This window comes from Fundulus heteroclitus, chromosome 19 (genome assembly GCF_011125445.2).
Source record: "Fundulus heteroclitus isolate FHET01 chromosome 19, MU-UCD_Fhet_4.1, whole genome shotgun sequence".
In the NCBI taxonomy this organism is placed as follows: Eukaryota; Metazoa; Chordata; class Actinopteri; order Cyprinodontiformes; family Fundulidae; genus Fundulus; species Fundulus heteroclitus.
The window spans coordinates 18409485-18423047 of record NC_046379.1 but is presented as its reverse complement, the minus strand read 5'-3'; the positions used below and the strand labels follow the sequence as shown (position 1 = coordinate 18423047).

The window sequence follows — 13563 nt, the reverse complement described above, 5'->3', positions numbered from 1 at the left end:
AAGGGGAATTATCCTGAATAAAGCCAGGTGCATATACACGCATTATGATCAGATTAATTGATTGTGTGCCCATATAAACAGGAAAATGCAATAACTTTTTGTTTTCTAAACTGGAGACATCTTAATCCAATCATGAAGTTTTGTGCACGTAAACATAGTGACTCGATACAATTTGCACAGTTTCTGTATGATTTGATTAAATTGACCTTGTAAATGGCCTTGAGATGACGTGTTGTGAATTAGTGCAGTACAAATAAACTGAATTGAATAGACATCGACCCAATATGGAAAATGCTTCAGTAAATATGGTGAAGAAGTAAAGCACTACACGTTGTTTATAGGTGATCCATTCCCAGTCAGCGCACAGCAGTGGTTGTATTAGTGTTTGCTCAGCTGTGGGAGGTATTCAACACGGACTGGAAACAACAACTTCTCTTGTGTCAACCGTCTTCCCTGTTTCCTAGCACAGTTAATGTGTGTGTGTTTCAAATGATCCTGGCAATTCCCTCGTGGAGCTTAAAAATGGCAAACGCAAATGGAGTTGAGTTTCATGTGACCTGGAGCCTTGAGAAGTGCACATGGTCTGGATTTAAGGACAAAAAGAAGCTGTACTCATGGAGTAATATGATTAAACTAATTGGACAGAGAGGTAAAATATTAAAGAAATTCTCCAAATTTTCCTTTTAGGAACAGCTCTACTTCGAATCAAGAACCATCAGCTGTTTCATATGTCTTTTTTTGGAAAGTTTTTCATCTGAGGTATCTTAAAAATCTCTATATGCACTGCAGTTTTGTATCAATAATATATTTTGCAGTAATATTTGTGAATGACATTTGGTCACAGAGGGTGAAGTGGTGCAAAGCTAAAAGAGCTTATGAACCCAGCCCCCTGCCCACACTCAGTCTTCGAGTTTCAGCAATGTCATGATGAAACCCAATCTGGCTCCCGGTGTGAAGGACAAAGCCTCTGCTCTGCTCTGGGCAGCCACTGTAGGCTGCACGCTAGGCACAGCGAGCCATATAGCATACAAACTGATAGATGAGCCACTAAAACATAAAAATTAATGAACTGCAGTCCAACCACCAATTTAGAAGACACATTTAAAGGCTAGTGATGAAGATGATTTTATGCTTCATCAGTTTTAAGTCTGCAGGTATGTTGTCTTTGTAAAGGGCAGTAAATTCTGCTCAGGAGGTGCACGATGAATTTCAGTTGATTTAACATTTTTGCGCCGCCACCACAGATGTTACAGATAAAGTCGTTTCTCTTGTCATAAGACGTCACAAGCTGAAGAAACAAAGCAACGAGGACTCGTACTGAAAGGATGAAAATACTCTGTCACCAGAAACAGTTCGTTTGGCTCATTTTTACCACAAGAATAATATTTTTTTTGTTGTTGTTTTGTTTTGATCAGTCATTTAGCATTCATTGTATTTTATGTACACATTATGTTTAAGCACATTTTGTCATAAATGGTTCCTAAAGCTGGGCGATATGAAAATTAAAATTAAAAAAATTATTTTAAAAACTTTCATGTCAAATATTTTTTTCTGAGAGTTGACTTGAATTCAAAGTGCAACTAAATACAAGGTAACAAACGTGCTTGTGAAGCAAAATGGCAGCCCTGCCATTGCAAACAATGCAAAGAACAAAATGTTTGCTGCTAGTGGTTTTACACAATTCACAGGCTTCACTTCACTTGTGTAACCTCAAGTTAACTTAAAAGAAAATAAGTAAATAAGTAAATTAAAGTACCTCTCATTATGGTAAACAACGTAAGGGAAGGAGGACAGAAAGAAGGAAGGAAAGAAACAGAAGAAAGGAAGAATATGAGGCAGGAAGAAGGGATAGAGGAGCAGGGTCACTCAGAAACACAGGATAGGCAACAGGGAAGGGTTGCCACAGAGAACAAAGGAAGAAAGAAAAGAAAGAAAAGAAAGAAGGTCATCAGAGAGGAAGAAAGGAAGGGAGAAGACGAGAAAGTAATGAATGCCAAAAATATAAACACAATAAAGGGAAAGAGCAAGAAGGAAAGACATGAGGGAAGAAGAAAAGAGGGCTGAAAGGAAGGAAGGAAGGAAGGAAGGAAGGAAGGAAGGACACATGATCAGCACAAGGAAAGAAGGAAAGATCGACGGATCGACAGCATAGCAGCTAGAAATACTTGTATATGTGCTGAGCTTCTGTTGTTTCCATTATTGAGTAATTAGCAATTGCTTTTAAGAGCTAATTGTATTAATTACTCATGTAATTTTTTTGTATCTTTTGAGACCTAATTGTTTATATGTGGCAGTAAAACATTTTTTTGTTTTTTTTGTTTACCCATTTCGGATAAATATTCTTGATATTGTCTATAGAGATGTTGCAAACTGACCTGGTAAAAGTAAGGGTTGGGTTCAGATTCTCCCACCCCATTGAAGTCCTCCACATTGATCAGCTGGAAGTCGAAGGTCAGACCGGGGTTGGGTACCTGGAACTCGGGAAGTTCCTGGACGTGAGGCAGGTTCCCGAGGTGTTTGTAGCGCCAGTTGTACAGGTTACAAAGGCTGAGGACGGCAAAACAGATGCAGAGAACTCAGACTCCAAATTAGATCAATTTAAACCTGGCCCCTTGTCTTCCCACTAGGACCTACCTTGCACGTGCTCGGCCCTGTGCATCCAAGTCGACAGTAGGAACCCCCAAACGCACAAATCTGGTAAACAGAGACTGCTCCATGTTGGAGTACTTCTGGAAGGCCATGTTCTTGATGACTGGGGGCAGCTGGTGGTGGTCTCCGATCATGATCCAACGCTTCAGCCTGCTGTAGCCATCCTCTGGGTTCTACAGATCACAGGAAAAACCAGGTTAAGGGCAGCCGTACAAGTTTAAAAAGACACTCTGTCCATGTGGTTTAAGATGCACTGTTAATTTACCAAGAAAAGTAGCTATTTCACCCGATGAATTAACATCCAACTTGTAAAAGTCAGTTATACTTTCCAAATGACTCAATGTTACCTGTAACAGCAGAGGGATGAAGGTCTCAATCTCAAGAATCTGTGCAGCCTCCTCCATCAGGATGTTGTCGTACTAATAGAGAGAACATAAATGATGGTTTTAGTAACTAAATTAAAAGGTATATATATATATATATATATATATATATATATATATATATATATATATATATATATATATATATATCTTGTTGTTGGCATCAAATTAGCAGCGTCACCTTAAATCCTAGCTCCACCAGGTCATGCCGTTTGAGTGCAGCGTGTGTGCAGGTCATGGCGATGATTTTAGCTTCCTTCACCAGGAGATACTTGGAGCGGTCCAGTCCGCTTCTCAGCAGCTCAAAGGCCCTAAACTCCTGTCAGGGGAGATAAAAAGTGGGGATCTGGACTTTAAGAACTGTGGCATTTGATAAGAGGTAGAATTGGGAGCATACTGGGGAAAAAAATTGCAATCAAGCTTAACGGCATATTTATTTCTGAAAAAAAAAATTGATTTGCTGTGTTTTGTAAACACTATGAAAATTTCATTTTGGTATAACTGTAAAAAGTGAAAGACTTGTAATAATCGATGCAATGGAAAATCCCAGTCATGCCAGAATCAAACTGGTAGACAGAGAAGGGAACCAGAACTTTACCACGACTGAAAAACAAAACTAAGTGTTTTTCCTAGATAACTTCAGTTAGGTAACCAAAAAATACTACGTACAAAAACTATAACTCTAACCCTACTTTGAGAACATATCCTCAGTGGGATATGTTGTAAGGAAGCAGATTTTTTAAAATTATTCTATCTTTATACTTTTTCTTTTAATAGTAATATAACATTTTATTTAGCTACTCTTCAAAACCTTTTCTTAGGCTGGCTTTTACTTGAAATTCACTACTTGTCATATTTTTGAGCAAACTCTATAAAGCATTTGAAAAAAAACACAAAAAAAAAAAAAACAGCGTTCAAACTTCTGAACCCTGAAACTCTGAATGACCTGAAAATTAGTTATAGTCTCCTTAAAAAATTAAAAAGACATACAGTATGTGGGGCTTCTATCACATTTTCAATTTGATCTTAATACCTTTGATGTTATATCTTTTTTTAATTAATAATTTGATTCTTATTATTGCCCAGTTATCAAGAATTTGGATCTCCTTGAATAATGTTTAAGGACTTCTGACTCGGCGATAGATGCAGCTATCTGTAGGTGTTCTGCTGAAAACAACGTTCTCATCATATACGTGTATGCATGCGGTTTGTTTTGGTTCTGTATACACATTTATCCAATTCCTCCTTCTTGTTGCGTTTATCAATGCACCGCAACATGACCTCACTTCTAAAGAAACCAACAAGCTGCTACGTGGTGGAGTACACTCAGTATGATTAATTGCTCAATAAGAGCAACCCCGATTCTAGTGCAATGTGAAGACAAAGAAACGTTATCGGCCCTAAAATCTACAACAGATTACCTCAGCATGTCAGTATCTTGATATTACAAATGACTGTGGGTCTAAAGCGGTCGGGGGGGAAAATTTGGTCTTTTTTCCTGCAGCCCCAGAAGCTGTGGAGAGACGAGAGAGGAGGAAGGGAGAGCGACATTCGGACAGCGCTGTGGGTATAAATATTTGATGTGTTACTATTTTAGCATTAATATTAAACCAATCAAAACATGCAATATTGATGAAGTCTACTTTTAACCATCATGGCCTCAGACGGAAGAGTAAAACCTAAATAGTAAGTATTTGCAGAAATTGATGAGTGAGCAAAAAGAATAAAAGAAAAAAAACTGGAATAACTGTAAAGGAGGAGACGTCTACACAAAAACTACGAAGCAACACTTTATCTCAATACATTCCTGAGCAGTCCTACGACGGCTTATTTAAAACTGCTTTTTCATTCAGAAGGTAGCTGGATCAGCAACCGCAGCAGGATGTTACTTTTGCTACCTTGCGCCACGTACAGCACCCTCTCCTAATGGGCGAGCAGATTTCACTGCAGCATTGGGTGAGGCCGAGGGAGGAGGGAGAGGCGCTGCGATGCAGTGATACGGAGGCCAGCCAGATAAATCAAGGTCACCACACGACACATGTCGAGATATTACCTGCAGCAAATAACTTTCTTTATTGCTTTTTGGAAACCACCTCGGTGTTCATATAAATCAGATATATTTGCAGTTATTCCTACAGAAGCAGTCGATGAGCTGAGAGGAAATGATAACACTTATTCTGGTGTGCTTTCAAGTGTGTGTTAGTGTGAAAACAAGTACAAAAAAGAAACAAAAAAACTAAAGGAGCCTTAATACTTTTGCTTAGATGGTTATTTTCTCAGACTGTTGAACCCATTTATCATTGGACAAAAATATTGTTGAGCATTTGACCGCATGCTTATGTGATCATTGATGAAAAGAACAATGGTAACACGAGAGCTCTGCAGACACAGTGTTGAACCAGCCTCCAGTAATCTACAGTGTATATATATATATATATATATATATATATATATATATATATATATATAGTGCCGGTCAGAAAAGCAGCAAGTTGTGCATGACAAAACGTGCAACATCTGGACCTGCAGCTGGCAGACAGTTCGGGAAAACAACCGAATACAGCTGGCAAAGCTTTTCCGTGTCGAGCAAAAAGAATAAGAGAGTAAGCTGTTTGTCTCGATATACGGTATGCGGTATGCGGGGCCAAGCAAAAGTAAACCTACGGCCAGAACGTTTACCCATATTGTATAACAAACACAGACAGATTTCAGTTTGACCTGATTGACCAGCAGAAAGTACTTGGGAAAAGTGTGTGCTGCGTTTCTATTTAGCTGCCTTGAGTGAATACTTTGAAGCACCACGTTTCGCAGACACTGAGCTACAAGTCTGTACAATTCTCTACCAGCTTTGCATATCTAAAATGAAGACAGCGCATACAAAACGGTGAGTTCAGCAGTGCTAATTATCTGCAACAAATGTGGATTGATTTTGGTCTAGTTTGATCAGCGCACCTTTTCTGTGCCACCTTAATGGCTTAGAGGCACACTTTGAATGGGACGTCTTGATGCTCTCTGTCAATAATGACTTCCTTCTTGCCAATTTTTCATGAAAGCAAACGTTGTAGATTGGCAACATGTCAATTATCTTCTCAGCTAAATTAAATTTCGTGGGAATTCAACAAAAATGAATGCTCATGGTCTTGAAATATAACAGTTCTTCCTGAGACGCTTGAAACTTGTGCTATTGTTTAATTAATACTGAGATAAATTTATACACAGCTGGACTCCAGCGACTACCGGTAATGAGGTGATTTCTGAAGGCTTGCACTGGAGTTTTCTAGCGGTTCCAGATTACAGGTGGATGCATATAAATGCATGCTGCACGTTTCCTATTTTTACTTGTTAAAAAATGTTTGAAAACCACAGATTTCTTCCACTTAACGAATATGTAATACTTTGTGCTGACCTCTCAAAAACCAAATGATATACACAGAGTAGGGGTGGGCGATATGGATTAAAAAATATATCTCCGATTTTATCATATCAAATCCGATTAATTGATTTTTTCCTCCTTTTTGTTTCATAAAAAGAAATTAAAGAAATTATTTTAAAACCTTGCTTCTTATGTCAAGCATTTCGTCAGGGAGTTGACCTGAATTCAAAGTGCGACTTAAAACAAGCTGTGAAACATGCTTGTAAAACAAGATTGCAGCCGTGCCATTATAAACAATGAAAATATAACAAAACATTTGCTGCTAGTTGTATTACACATTGAGCTAAGAACAGGCTTCACTGCACTTGTGAACTTCAAACTAAGTTAAAAAATAAAGTAAATAAGTAAATGAAGTACCTCGTATTATGGTAAAAAAAAGTTTTCATTTAACAATATTTTGACAATACATTTGCCTAAACATATATTCAGCATCACATGCTGTTCTCTTCATGGAAACCCAATGAGTGTATTGGCAAAATAAAATCCAGATTTTCCAAAAATGAAATGTTAAAGAATTGTAAATTCGAATTAATCGATTAAATCGATTTATCGCCCAGCCCTAACACAGAGGTAAAAAGTTCAAAGGGTATCTGAATACCTTTGCAAGGCACTGCAGATACAAGATGTGATTGGTGCTCTAGAAATAAAATGGCCTCCCTTCACCCCCCTCAGATAACCTCTATATATCATTGAGCGTATCTCAGCAGTGGAGAAACCAGTGGACGATTTAAAACGCCTCACCTCCAGCTGCGTAAATATTTTCTTGATGTGGCGATAGCAGCCCTCCGCGATGTCCATGTCCTCCTCGTAGGATCGACCCTTGAAGACAGGCTGCGGCGCGTTGGAGAAGTATTTGTGGAAGGGGAAGTGTGCAGCAACAGCCTCCACCTCCGCCTGCTTGCCCTGTTTAGGTTTGACTTTGCTCATGTACTGCTCCCAGCGTGATATCACCTGTGGAGAGGAGAGAAATCGTGAACTTTCCGAAAGAGCTCAAGATTTGATCTCCATTTGGTTCTAACTGGCGCATACAAGTTTGCTTTTTACGGTCACTGAGGTATTGCATAAAACACACAAAACTAAACAAATGAGAACAGATAGTCCCCCCCCTTCCCAAACGGTGTTCCTGCTGTGAAACTAATAAAGCAGCTTCAACCAAACAGCAGGTTGTTCTATAAATAGTCCAATTAAAAAAAAAAAAACATAAAAAAACTGAGTGTAGCTTAGGTGAGACACCTTGAAGGCTTAAGTGCAAGTTGCAAACCTGTTTGTATCAAAAGATGTGATCACAATGGAAACATGTGAATACACACGATATTGTAACAAATCATGCCTGATTTATTAAGGTTTCACTACTGAAATGTCACTTTTATTCTTCTGTTTTGCTTTAAAAAGTGAAAAAAAAAATGAAATCAGAGTAAATCCAGTCTCTCTCAAGCACCAAGGGTATTGTGCACCCTTTGGATTATTTAAGTACCATGCGTTCAAGCTCTCTAATCTATTGGGTGACATGTTGCTCAAAGGAGCATTAAACAAAATTTCACCACTAGGTTTGCTTCAAGCACTGTCTGTAGACCAAAACAAGATAAAGACGCGTGACAAGCCACGCCTCTCTCTACCTCCATCCCAGCTGCAGCCCACCACCCCACACACTTTTCCCTTTTCACCTGTTGCCTCGTATGCGCATATTTGCAAGGGAGAAATACACAGCCAAACAGCATCACCTTTGAGAGGTATACTATATAAGAGCATGTATAGTATAGAATTAGGAGTAAACAGTAATAGCTCTAAAATATTTGCACTTTCAGCAAAAAACTCAGGGAGTTAGGGGAAATAAAACTTCTGTTATGTAAGGAGTTGATTAGTATAAGATGTCTGAGTAAAAGGATGGAGATCACAGAAGTGCAAAATATCTCTGGAGTCTCTCTTGCTCGGAGAAATCAATAACATAATCCAACCAATTTCAAATTAATTTAACTGGTTGTAGAAGAACAAAAGAAGAATAAAAGAGAAAAACAAATTGGACCAAGATATTATTTGGAAACCAAAACCATTTCACTTGCTCACACTATTAAATACTCTAAGTGCAAAATGAGAACAGACATTGCTACGGTTATGCTTACCTGGTAGAGGTAGAAGTGCCCCGCAGTCTCACAGGTATAAGAAACGTCTCCAGGCACATCCAAGCTCTCCTGTAATCTTCCCACCTCTCTGAGAAGCTCCAGTCTTCTAGCAAGGACATAGTTCACTCTGCCATACCTGTACAAAAATACAACTCAATTATAGATGTGTAAGTGGATTTGCACAATCATATTATATTGTTTCATTTTAAGATCAATGCAACAGTCATGTTAGTTTGAAATCATAAAAAGTCACTCTTTTACATGTAAATTATTTCCTAAACATCCAGAATAGTCTGCCTAAAACAAATATTTCATCCTGTTATTACTGATTTTTCTATATGATTATACGTTAATATGTTAAAACGATTCAAATATTACAGAGAAAAGGGAGATTGGATTAATGTCTTTTTTTTTTTTGTTGCAGCCAGACATTTCTGAAAAGCAATGAGCCATGTCAGACACACGCAGGGAAGTAGGCGGGGTCATGAGGGTGATATTAGAGGTGAGCGCTATTTTTAGACCATCTTCAAAGATCCTCAGTCAGCAAATGACACGTTGAGGATCAACACAAATGAGGATCATACAGCCCTGCCTGTTTGGGCCAGAATAAAATTAAAAATGGAAAGTAAACCGGCTCGTGAAAAACGCAACCGCCTTGTATTTAACCTGAACAAGGACAATGTATTTGTTTTCTCCCGTTATTTTTCAGCAGCTCTTAAAAATAAAGCTAACCACATTGCTTCTACTTTTAAATTCTCAATAAAACAGAAAAAGGTCTGCCATGTATTGCACAAGGTTGTACTTTCCCCTTTGTCTGACACTAAATGTAGCTTTGCCATCCATTTTTTATCCTACCTTGTAGAAAGTGTTAATTAAAACCCTCTGGCTCTCTGCTCTAGCTGGTGTCAGTGGGGTAGAAGAAGTGTGGAGTCTGCATGTCGTTAGGAGGCAGCAAGGCGGGGGGAACATGTTGGACGTGGCTCACTATAGCTCTTTCACATTTCTGTTTTTGCATTATTTAAAAATGGAAGCGACTGCTTTCAAGTCAAGATCCCGGTTTACATACAGCACTGAACACAACAGGCACATATAGCAGTCAAATAACATGGGAAAGAGAGAAATCTCCCCCCACTGTAGTTCAGAGGAAGTCTGACAGTACAATTACTTTGGTAATTTACACTGACGCCTGTAAGGAAGCTTTAAATAGTATCACTATAGGAACTACATTAATATCTGTGATATGGTGCTATTTATATACAGAAAATTGCTCAAAAATGGTCGGACTGATTTATTCGCTGGTGGTGTTAAATATAGCAGCGAGCATGGCGAGCTGTAAATGTTTGGAGTATCTTGAGCCAAGTCAGTCATGAGAGCTCAAAATGCGGCGCTACATCATAGTCGACCTGCCGAGGACATGAGTCACTGGCCTTCAAGGCAATTCACACACAAAATTAGTGTTTAAGAGCTGAAAGCAGTTGTAAGTTCTGCGACAGGACTTTAAGCGTTGTTGTTAGTTATTTGCAATGTAAGAAGTTCGATTTAGGGTTTTAGTTCATTTTTATTGAAGACAAATAAACTAGTAATGTACATTTCAGCATGTAGAGCCTAATGTACCTCACTAGGTTTGCTTTTGGTGAAATAAAACAAAGGATTTCTATAATGGGTTAAATTTTATATTGAAACAGTACAACTCCTCCCCCCCGGCTCATTAAGACACAAAAAAAAAAGAAAAAGGGAATTAATACAATGGTGGCAATCACTAATCACGGCAGCTTTTTTTTGTTTTACAATTCTATAATTTTCTATTTAAAAATGAAGGCAAAGGTCAGTTTTAGTTCTGCATAGGGCTACACAATATCAGGAAAGCATGTAATTACAATATTATTGAGGAATATATCAGTTACAATTAACATGCATGTTCCTGAGTCATTCTATCATTATAATTTCCACACAATTTTCTGTGAGCTTTTACATCATGGCTACATAAAACATACATCCTTGTGTGGGCATTAAGGACATGCAAAAGCAATCAAGGCGAATACATTACTTTGCATGACTGGCATACGACGCTTTAATGCACCGCACTTGAAATGTGATATCTTACCAACCGCTGCATCCAAGCAGCCTTTAGTGATTTCAATATTGCAAACGATGATATTGAAATGTATTGTGAAGCTTTAGAGCTGCAGGGCGAGGATTTTTTATGTTGACCACTTGTATAGAGAAGGCTGTTTCGTAGACATTCAAGTAAAGACACCAGAAAACACCCATGAAATGAGCCGCAAGTTACCGAACCAGTAGCTTTAAACGAAACGAGAAACAACATTGAACACTGGAAGGGCCATGTAAGCATTTAAAAATACGTTTGAGGTTTGATAATTTATTAAAACTTCGGAAGATCATCCTCTTTGGTGTTCTAAGAGCATAACAGTAAAGTGATCTGATGGGCTTCCTGTCCAAGATCTTAATCCCCCTAATAGATAATCCTCAGTGGCTCAGCTGCTGCTTCTGACCAAAAGGTTGAATGATAATTTAGATAGGAATGGAAAAAAATCATTACTGAATTGAAGGAAAAATTTGTAGCACAAAATGTCTGGTTGGTCTGAATCTATGCAAGTCTGCTTTTGGAACTCTACTTTTTACATATTGACCCTAGTTAAATAGAAAAATAATTCTAGTTTATGGCAAGATATTTTGTTTCTGAAATGTGTTTGATATGTTGCACCATTTATTCCAGCATGTAAATCATTGCCGTCAATCAAAGAATGAAGCCTAGAGAAACAGCATATCTACACATCGTTTTCCAAACAATCAACGTCAGACTTGGCTTTTCAAATTGTGCTACAATCAAATCCAAATATTAAAAAACTTTTGTAGAAACAGAATAAATATCCCTGCTTGCAACATACAGATCTGCATCATCTACCATATTTTTCGGACTATAATTCGCTCTGGAAGATGAGTTGCATCAGTCAAAAAAAAAATTGTTATAAAGAAAAAAAAAACATTTAAAGTCTCACAGACTATAAGTCGCATTTATTTAGAAATTTATTTCACAAAATCCAAGACTAAAAATTGACATTTAATCTGGTAGGTCAACTTATTCAATTACACAACTGCATCCACAATCAGCTGAAAAACATGGAACATTCCTGGGAAGTTCAGTGGAGTAGATTAGCATAATAACTCCAACCAGCAAGGTTCTTCCCAGCACATTTCAGCGTAATGGGGCATTATGCTGAAAGTTGTCAAAATTACGCTTAAATTAGACTATGACCGTAACAGTGCTACATGCTGAACTAACAGTATCACACGGATGTTTGAGAGCAACATAGAAGGATCAGTAAAGCTCTTGAATGTGCATCAGCGAAGTTGTAAGCTACCCGCACAACATAAGCTAACGCTAGCTGTTATTAGCTTCACGGACAGCCCAAAGATGGGGTTCTGTCGCCGTCTGGGCTTCCCCTTTAAGCTGCACCACGCAATGCTGAATGCATTATGAAACAGCGAAACAACATACAAACGTGCTTGGTTTTTGTTGTCTATAAGTTCATGTTTCAATTCATTTTCAATTAGTACAGGAGGAGCGTATAGCTTAGATGGTAGGCTATAGATGGTAATGTTTGCTTCTTGGTTCATGTTGGTCAGTATACTTTACCATTAAAAAAATATATATATTTTATATACGTCGCACCTAACTATAAGTCGCCGGATCAGCCAAACTATGAAAAAAAAAAGTGTGACTAATTGTCTGAAAAATTCGGTACATACCTCTAGAAACTTGCTCTCGGACATGATTAGTAATGATATACATGACATAAAATCAAGGGGGTCAAGATTTTGGCCCTGGGGTACACCAGTAATAATTGTTTGGAACAATTACTTACTCCCCCTTACAACGGCAACCCACTGTAGAGTAGAAATAAACTGGTTTGATTGTTTCCTATAACGAATATACTGTTCCAAGTATTTTACCTCGATCAAATGATGATTGGATTTTTTTTTAAACATAGAAGTAATTACCAGTTCAGCTTCTCTGTCAGAAGAGCTGTGCTGTGTATGTTGGAATCAGAACCTTCACCAAAGCCTAATAACCATTCTGATGGTTTTAAAAGAAGATTAGGTGCATTTATTCATGCAGTCATTTGTGAATTTATTTATTTAATTATGGTATGACATCACACTTTTTTAAATCCCCTACCAAATAAATATAGATGAAACTCCCTGTGAGCTACATCCAAACATTAACAAACAACAACAAATGGCAGCATGTGTCTAACAATCACTAATATACCATTGTTATTTGATAGTATTTATTAATTGAATAACTACATTGAGTGATTTTTTTTAAAGATCTATGCAATCAAAGCAACTTGAGATTCATTAAAGTTCATATTAGCTGTGAGTTAATACTGTGCTCTAATCATCAAACCAGCCCAGAAATAACAGGTTTATAACTTTAAGTGGAGTCTTGCTCCAGTTCTATACCGCGATAAAACTTGAGCCGCTTTCTTAAATGCCAATTAACGAAGCAGCTTGCACCATTTGATGTTTACGTATGTAAAGAGTTGATCAAACAGAGATTGAAGGAACAAAATCTTTTGATTAGTGAAACGGGGCTGAGAATGAAGCAAAGCCTGATAAAGTCAAGCAAGGTCCACATGAGGTTATTGAGTAGCCCCGTCGCTGTGCTGAACTCATTAAGTACATGGGCAGCTGTTTTCAGGACAAACGGTAAGTCGGCTTATCAGCTGGATGCCCTTTCACACATGATTGTGAGTTTATGTTGCCCGAGTCCCCATGTGACCCATCAGTCTGTGCGTGTGTTGTTTTTCCACTGGTTTCCCATTGCCCTCACCTGCTGAAGTCTTTCTTTCTCTGTCCAAGCTCCTCCTCTCCTGGCCAAGACGCAGAAGGTGGCGCTCGTCGATGTCTAGAGCCATAATCTTTTCAAAGAGCTGGTTCAAAGCCTGGTATA

The 13563-nt window shown here is 38.1% G+C and overlaps 1 protein-coding gene across 2 annotated transcripts in view; it reads right to left on the bottom strand.

Annotated features, from left to right (window-relative positions):
- aqr (aquarius intron-binding spliceosomal factor) overlaps window positions 1–13563 on the bottom strand; it is a 96345-nt gene that overhangs the window by 23684 nt on the left and 59098 nt on the right. The window contains exons 26-31 of one of the 2 annotated variants that reach the window (XM_036150560.1): window positions 8586–8721; window positions 7207–7416; window positions 3214–3351; window positions 2997–3068; window positions 2635–2822; window positions 2376–2547 (exon numbers count right to left, since the gene is read on the bottom strand). In XM_036150560.1, the coding sequence (XP_036006453.1) occupies window positions 2376–2547; window positions 2635–2822; window positions 2997–3068; window positions 3214–3351; window positions 7207–7416; window positions 8586–8721 (916 nt within the window). The remainder of the gene's footprint in view (window positions 1–2375; window positions 2548–2634; window positions 2823–2996; window positions 3069–3213; window positions 3352–7206; window positions 7417–8585; window positions 8722–13563) is intronic. The other variant, XM_012861569.3, reaches the window with a different exon arrangement.